The sequence below is a fragment of the Uranotaenia lowii genome, unplaced genomic scaffold (genome assembly GCF_029784155.1).
Source record: "Uranotaenia lowii strain MFRU-FL unplaced genomic scaffold, ASM2978415v1 HiC_scaffold_67, whole genome shotgun sequence".
Lineage (NCBI taxonomy): Eukaryota > Metazoa > Arthropoda > Insecta > Diptera > Culicidae > Uranotaenia > Uranotaenia lowii.
This window is the reverse complement of record NW_026598611.1, coordinates 44086-52878: the sequence shown is the minus strand read 5'-3', so window position 1 is coordinate 52878 and position 8793 is coordinate 44086. Positions and strand designations below refer to the sequence as shown.

At 43.9% G+C, this 8793-nt stretch overlaps 1 protein-coding gene across 1 annotated transcript; it reads right to left on the bottom strand.

Annotated features, from left to right (window-relative positions):
* Positions 1-3787: 3787 nt before the first annotated feature.
* LOC129760586 (uncharacterized) lies at positions 3788-8152 on the bottom strand. The gene has a single exon (XM_055758244.1). It carries the CDS (start codon positions 8150-8152, stop codon positions 3788-3790), a length of 4365 nt encoding a protein of 1454 aa, XP_055614219.1.
* Positions 8153-8793: the final 641 nt, after the last annotated feature.

Genomic DNA, 8793 nt, shown 5'->3' with positions numbered 1-8793 from the left:
TACAACTAGAAACGTAGCACATTCTTTAGCGGTGAAAAAATCAATAGCCAGCTCCTGCCACGCTCTGTCTGGCATTTCTTTACGAATCATAGGTTCTGGAGGATGCTGAGAACTAACAGCTGCACATCCAGCACATTCTTGAATTCGATTGTTAATATCCTTGTCCATCCCTGGCCACCAAACATTTTCTCTGAGAATTCTTTTCATCGTAACCGATCCTGGATGACCCCGATGTGCTATATCGAGAGATTTTTGTCTTAAAGTTGAAGGAAGTACTATTCTGTGTTCTCTTAACAGTATTCCATTTGAAATCCCAAGTTCTTTTGAAAATGCTTCATATTGAAAAAGATTAGAGCACCACGAACCAGTTTCAATAGCTTTCATCACTGCTCTCAATGTTTGGTCAAGTTCAGTTTCCCTCTTTATGTCCTCAAGTGTAATAGCTGACAGGCTTTCTCCTAACCCGCAGATATAATGTTCCGAATTTTCATCGAACGGGATATCTGATTGTGGACACAACCTCGAAAAACAATCAGAGATATTTAACGCACCTGGTATATATTTTACGGAGAAGTCATAAGGCTGTAATCTTAGAGCCCAAGCCTCGGCTCTAGAGCATGCACGTTTTCCTTCACGGTGTTTACCACCATAAATATATTCGAGTGTTTTGTGATCCGTAAATACAGTGAAATGCAGTCCAAACAAATACGAATAAAATTTTTCTACTGCCCATACTACAGACAGTGCTTCCCTTTGGGTTTGAGGGTACACCCGTTCCGCTTTTGTAAGTCCTTTTGATGCGTAGCTTATTATTCTAGGCTCATTATTATCATTTCTTTGGACTAAGACAGCCCCAAGACCCACTGGAGACGCATCTACGTATAATTCTGTACTATCTTTAGGATCAAAATATCCCAATCGATGAACGGTGTTGGTCAATTCGTTTCGTAAGTCTTCAAATGCGTTGTGCTGCTCTTGCCCAAAAGATTCCACTTCCCCTCTGATAAATTTCCTGATTGCCTCGGTTCTAGTCGAAAGATGTGGAACAAACTGACCTACAAACCCCACCAACCCAAGAAAGCTCCTTGCTTCTTCTTTCGTTTCAGGTGCCCTGAAGTTCCTAATGGCCGTTAGTTTATCATCAGCTGGACTTATTCCAGAACTGTTTACTTTAAATCCTAGGATTTCGAGTTCTTCTACACCAAATAAGCATTTTTCGTGGTTCAGCAAAGCATTATTCTCTTTAAGAACGCTTAACACCTGATTTAGTCGTTCATCATGCTCTTCTTGAGTTTTGCCGCTCACGACTATGTCGTCAATATAAACTACGACATTATCGATTCCTGCCAGCATTTCACTCATGATGCGTTGGAAAATTTCCGGCGCGCAGTTGACACCGAAGTTGAGCCTTTTGAATCTCATTAACCCTTTGCTAGTCATGAAAGTAGTTATGTCTCTAGATTCGGGATGTAGCTCTACATGGTGATATGCTGAAGTTATGTCTAATTTTGAAAAAACTTTTGAGCCTTTGAATTTGTTAAGCAGTGTTTCGATCAGTGGCAAAGGATAGTGCTCTCTTTTAATTGCTTGGTTCGGATAACGCATATTGATACACAAGCGAACATCATCGGTCCCCTTTGGAACAACAACCATAGGAGAGATCCAATCCGCTGGTCCGATAACTGGTTCGATTACGTCAGTATCTAGCATTTGTTGTAGCTTTTTGTTAACTTTATCTTCCATAGCTACAGGAATCCTCAAATAAGATATCTTTCTCGGGACGACTGAACGATCAATTGATAGTTTTACTTGAACGTTAGGGAATTTTGGGAATGCATTTGGTTTCTCATCTACGTGTTGTACATCCAAACCTACTTTTAAAACCTTGAGGTCTTCAGAAGTTCTCTTGCTAAGTAAACACCTTCGAGCACCTTGGATCACAAAAAATTCGGCATAATTTCTTGGTTTCGTTTCGTTAATTGAAATCCAAGCTTCAAAAATTACATTAACTTTGAGCGGATTTTCACAGGCGTATGCAGTGAACTCCCTGTCACATTGAAATTTTTTCTTGAACAGCTTTGCATTGGTATCTAATAACTGCTTCCAAACCTCTTCTGTAACGGTATTTATTACCGCACCAGAGTCTATTAAAAAGTCAACTGGCAAGTGATCAATAAAGCAAGTTAAGACCCCATTACTCGATGATTTTTCCTAACAAATAAATTGAGCATATTACTATTGATTCATCCAATTTATTTCATGTTTCAAATTAAAGTTAAGTCAAAAATAATTATAAAGGCGATAAATGATAGAATGTTTAGTGTTCATACCTCAGGTAGGTTCCTTGATGGACGACTTCCGGTGTGATCCATTGCCGTTTCTGAAATTTCCATTCGACGTAAAGCATTGGTATTTTCTGGTTTCTTCCATGAAAAGCGATCTTGTGAAAAACTGTTTCGGAGATTGGGGCACTTACGTAAAAAATGACCTTTTTCATCACACTTGTTACAAAACGCATTTTAGCGGAACAACTCTTGTCACCCATACGGTGTCTCCATGAGCCACATGCTTTACATTCAAAAACTTGACGACCATTATCAAATTTGCGTCCATTTCGAATAGATCCTCGGTTTCTTCCAGCATTGAAAACTTGACTGTTACGCCAATTTTGATTGATTGATGCCACAGGAAATGAATCTGTTTTGAAAAGTCCGCTGTTCTCCTTCTGTTTCATCAACACCTCTCGATTTACAGCATAATTTATCAATTCATTTAAGCTCATAACATCTTCCATTCCTTTATCCCTTATTTTTTCATCATATGCCCCAATCGTAACCTGATGTAGCAGTTCTTTCTCCGTGCGATCTCGGAAATCACAGCGCGCCGCTTGTGTGCGTAACCTCAAAATGTAGCGGTTAAATGATTCCCCACTGGACTGCTTGAGGGAGCGAAAAACTTCTAACTCAACCCGCTCATTGCGTTTACCCACGAAGAAGGCATTTAATCGTTTGATGGCATTATCGTATTCTGGAACTTCTAAAGGAGCAAATGGAACTTTGGCTGGCGGAGGATAAATTTCATCTGCAACAGGTACCAGATGACAATAAATGCGTTGTAAACCTCGACCACCACGAGCCAACATAAACAGAAGCTTTTCATTTTGAGTTTCAAAATGCAATAGTTGCATAACAAGCTCGCAAGACCTATGCCATTCCTCCCACTCAAGCCGAAGATTTGAAGCATCGACAGTATCGTCAAAAAGTTCCAAATTTAAAAATTTTCCTGCATCCATCTGAAATTAATTTGAAATAAAGATTTCGGATCCGTTTTGTTTGCTGAACTTCTTTTCCAATTTCATTGCTATTTAAAATAATCCATTTTCCACATTTAATTATTTATTGAGGGCATGGTCGGCTGAAACAAAATTTATTTTATTGCCTTTACGGTCCTCAACCGAACTCGGATCTTTAACTCTTCTTATTAATTTATTTTTTTTTTAATTTTTTTTTTTGACGCTTGAATTTCCAAAAAAACAACCTCTTTTTCCTCTTTTCCTCTTGTTATTGCCGTTACGGTCCTTAACCGAACTCGGATCTTTTTAGTGATTCCTCAAACTTTTTTTTTTGCATTATTATTATTATTTTTTTTTTTTTTATTATTTGCACCAAACTCAACTTATTCTTTATTGCACCAAACCACTTCTGTTCGCTACCTGCCATCAACTGACCGTTACAATTCTGTTCCCTTTCCTCTCGCTTGTTTTCTCTCTCTTTCGAAGCTTTCGAACTCAGGCATCACTTTTCATTTTGACGCAATTCCATTGGATTTCTAGCATCAGATTATATTTGGACTCCACAGTGAATGGAAGCGATGGTGTAACGCGTACAGCAGGAAGATGTGCCATAACTTGCTGAGCGAATCTCGGTTTGTTGCGGAAACAGACGATGCATTGGTGGACTGTATTACGGGCTTTATTTGGACCATCTATTGGCCAGTAACGACGACGAACTGCTGCCAATAGATGCGAAGGTCCAGCGTGAAGCGTTTCTTCATGGGCGTCGAGGAAGATAAGATCCGTGATGAAATGCTTCTTCGGAATGAGAAACGAATATTTTCGGTCGAATGGAATTGGAGCGTTCTTGAGGCGACCTCCCACACGAATCAACTGTTCATTTTGGTCCATGAACGGGCGAAGTTTCAGCAACGGAGATTTCTGTGAAACGGTCGAGCCTTGCCGTAAACGTTTGTGATCTTCAGCGAACTCTTCGAGCTGCACGCATTGCAGAAGTGACAGCTCTGCCGAACGAATCTCGGAGGGTACCAGAAATCCCACGGTGCGTGCATGTTCCAATAACTTACAGTTGTTCATGAAACGCTTGCAAAGGGCGATGATTCGAAGTAGGCGGTAGTAGCTATCAAAATAGCCCAACGTTTCTCGGGTCCAGGACTCTTGGTGAGTGCAAACTGCGGAAATAGGAACGGATTTCCTTTTCTCGGTGTCTACTTCTGGCGGCGGCTGGGTTTTCCAGGAATACGCGGACGCAGGCCAATGTTGAGGAGGACGAAGCAGCCATTTTGGACCATTCCACCACAATTCATTGCCAACGATGGATTCTGGAGTCAAACCACGCGAAATGTGGTCAGCCGGATTGTCTTCAGTAGGCACATGCAGCCACGTAGCGGTCTCAGTTAACTGCTGAATCTGCGAAACCCGATTGGCAACGAAGGAATTCCAATTCGATGGATCACGCGAAATCCAGTGCAGTGTGATTATAGAATCCGACCACAGAAACCGGGGACATTGGAGTTGAAGGCTCTCCAGCAGTTGATTCTGTAGATTGGCCAAACGAAGACTAGCACACAACTCTAGACGTGCGAGGGTAGGTCTACGCTTCTCAGTTGGGGCAACCCTGGATTTTGCTGTCATCAGGCGGACAGTGACTGCACCCGATGCGGATATCGAACGAAGGTAGATGCAGGCACCGTATGCACGCAGCGAAGCATCAGCAAACCCATGAAGCTCTAAAGTGGCTAGCTTCTCCATCAACACGAAGCGAGGAATCGAAAGCTGCGACAAAATCGGGAGCTGCGATGATATCTCCATCCACTGGTCGGAAATACTTGTGGGAACCGGATCATCCCAGCCTAACTGCATTTCCCAAAGGAGCTGGATCAGCATTTTCGCACGAACAATCACCGGACCAACTAACCCAAGCGGATCGAACAAGCTGCAGATATGCGACAGGATATTTCGCTTGGTCGAAAGGACGTCTGGCCATTCAGGAACTTTGAACAGAAGCTCATCGGAGGTAAGCTTCCAAAATAAGCCAAGTGCTTTGATTGGAGACGAACGATCAAGTTCCAAAACGGAGGCCTGTTCTCGAAGCTCTGCTGGAAACTGCTCAACTACTTCTGGAACATTGGATGCGTATTTACAGAGAGGAAAACCACCGGAATTCAGCATCAGAGACGTCTCTCGTATAGCTGCAACTGCTTCCTCCACTGTGTCGAAGCCACGCATAACGTCGTCAACGTAGAAACCTTGTTTGACTACGGTAACTGCTTTCGGAAACTTCTGGGCTTCATCGTCGGCTATTTGCTGCAGACATCGTGTTGCCAGGTACGGTGCAGTTGTGGTGCCATAGGTGACCGTCGTAAGCTCGTACGTACGAAGTGGTTCCGAAGAAGATTCACGCCAGAGAATCCGCTGATAAGCCCGATCTTCCTCTGCTACCCAGATTTGGCGGTACATTTTCGTCACGTCAGCTGTTACGACAACAGGATGCATCCGAAACCGTAGAATGATCGAAATCATGTCATCCTGAACAGTTGGACCCTTCAGCAGCAAGTCGTTGAGGCTAAAACCCGAAGTGGTTTTGCAGGAACCGTCGAACACTACTCGCAGCTTCGTAGAAGAACTGTCCGGCTTGAAAACAGCATGATGTGGCAAATAGAAATGGCGACCCGGAGCATCCTCGACAGCATCAACCAATTTCATATGTCCAAGCGCAAGATATTCGGACATGAACGAGGAATATTGTGCCTTGAGATCGGAATTCTGCTCAAGACGTTTTTCGAGGCAGTAGAATCGACGAGTGGCGATAGCACGCGAATTTCCCAGCTGACCGATAAGTTCCGGTTTTTTGGGCAGGCTAACGATGTAACGTCCGGAATCATCCCTGCGAGTTGTTGATTCGAAGTGGTTCTCACAAAGGCGCTCCTCAACTGACAACGTAGAATTTGTCTGGCACATTTCAAGCTCCCAAAATCTGCTAACGCTCTGCTCAAGATCGTGGAACGTCGACAGGTTACAATGGACCCGAACTTCATCAGCATTGGAACCACTGTCGTGAAAACCGGATACGAGCCAACCAAACATCGAATTCTGGAGCATCGGTTTTCCGTCGCCAAGTTTGGAGTGACCGCTTCGCAAGAGCTCGAAGAAAACCCGTGCACCAATCACCATATCGATGGGACCACGCGTAGCAAATGATGGATCGGCGAGACGAATATTCTCCGGAATGGCCCAATCGTTAACATCGATGGTGCAAGTTGGAAGATCGCTGGTCACCTTATCCATCACAATAAACTCCAGCGGAACTCGGAAGTTGTTGAACCGTGAGGCAATCGTAGCGGCAGTTGAAAACAGCGAAACTGCAGAAATATTTCCACCAATGCCAGCGATCTCTGTGTTACCAGGAGTCTTCCGCGAATTCAGAAGACGACGAAACCTTTCAGTCATGAGATTCGGCTGCGAAGCGCTATCAAGCAGAACACGAGCGAGGAACGAAGTACCCTTTGGACCGAGGACTTTGACAACAGCAGTGGCGAGAAATACTTGGTTCGAAGGGGAGAGGTCGAGACGTTTGGTCCCCGAGTGCGTATTGGCGGAGAGGCTGAGAGGAACAGGAAGCGAACTATCGACACCAGCGAAATTGGAAACGGAAGGCTGCTTCGGAACTTGATTTGTGCCGGATCCTCTTGCTTTATCCACATCTGGATTGTGTAGTAGCGTGTGATGCTTGGTTCCGCATACTCGGCAGGCTCCGTACTTGCAGGTAGCGAACGAATGCTTTCCAAAGAGGCAGTTGACACACAATCCAGATTTTTTCACGATCGCAGCACGTTGAGTAACCGGCATGTGTTTGAACTGCTCGCAGAAATACAAACGATGTCCCTTCCCGCACGCCGCACAGTTGTCGTTGGCTTTGACGTCGGTAGCAGCATTCACGCTCTGGAGATTGGGTCTGGAGTCACGCACTGGTCGATCGGACTGCAACGTCTCTAACTCCATCACGTACTCACGGATAAAATTGATCAGCTCGTCGTAGGTCGGCATCTTTTTTTTATCCGCTGCTCGCTGCCACTCGCGAAGCGTGTTGTGATCCAGCCGCGCTGACACCATGTGCACCAGAAGTGAACTCCAGCCTTTCGTGTTCTCGCCCAGTTTCTCCAAAACTCCTAAGTTGTTCTCGAAGTCACCGACCAAACTTGTTAATTCCCGAGGACATTCCTTGCGCACCTTTTCCACTTTAAACAACGCCTCGATGTGACTGCGTACCAGGATGTTCAAGTTCTGGTACCGATCAGTCAACATTTTCAGCGCCACCGAATAGTTGTTACCCGTGACAGACATTTTCTCAACAAGTTTCAATGCCTCTCCTCGAAGAGTCGACTTGAGGTAGTGAAACTTCTGCACATCTGACAAGTCTGCATTGTTGTGCACTAGCGAATCGAACGTGTCGTAGTAAGAAAACCACCGTAAAATACTGTCACTGAATTCCGGCAGTTTGATATCCGGTAACTTCAGGGCCCGAAAAGAATGACCTGATGAACTTGACGATGGTGCTGGCGTGCGGGGTACCTCTAGCGATGCGTAAAACGCTTTAAGCGTGAAGTAATCCTCCTCGAAAGCAGCCATATCCTTTGCGAAATCTGTCCCAGTATTTTCCTCCTCCTCAAGGCTCTCAAGATTCAATGAGGCTTGGCAAAATTTCTTATAATTACTCTCAAGAGCATTTTTCCGAGCTAAAGCTTGCTCAACTTGCGTATCCGGGTCGAAATTTTGCATGAAATTCATGGCTCGTTCCATTGAATCTCGAGCCTGGCGATAAATCACCAAGTTTTTCTTAAACTCCACTTCTTTTTTCATCGCTTAGCGGAAAAAATTAAAAAAAAACCGCAAAATACCGAAAAAAAAATTTTTTTTTTGTTTTCAAATATTTTCCAGTGGTACTGAGAGGGTTAAAATACCCGAAAAATCGATAATTGCAATCGATTCGCAAAAATTCAAAAATAAAAAAAACTTTCAAAAATATTTTTGAATTAGGCACCTTTTGTGCTACTGGGACTTGAAGGGTTAATAGTGAGCTCCAAATTGATCTTCTATGGCCTACAGCAATGGCCGACGAACAATGTTCGATGATAAAAAAATATCCGAAATATGCACCAATTGTGCAAACTTTTTACATGGAACCGTTTCCGGCGAAAGAATAATGGGCATATGACTTACCGGACCGGTCCAACCTACGGTTTGTTGATGTTGACAAATCGAAAAAAATTCACCCGGGATGTTTCCAGCGAAGTTCAAAATGTTCCGTCGGACGTCGAATTTTGCAAAGAAGCCTCAATCACGCACTCGGGACCGATGACCAACCCCCCTGGAAGTCGAAAACAAGTAAGTAATTTCGTGAAAATAACCGCACAGTACTGGAACGATACTTCCTTCCAGGTATGCTGTTGGTTCCGCGGTGATTGATTGCTGCTGCTGCTGCTGGTACTGATGAGCAAATT

What these genes read in the sequence shown, in the direction of transcription:
- LOC129760586 (XM_055758244.1), bottom strand. Translation starts at nt 8,152, where the DNA reads ATGAAAAAAGAAGTGGAGTTTAAGAAAAACTTGGTGATTTATCGCCAG.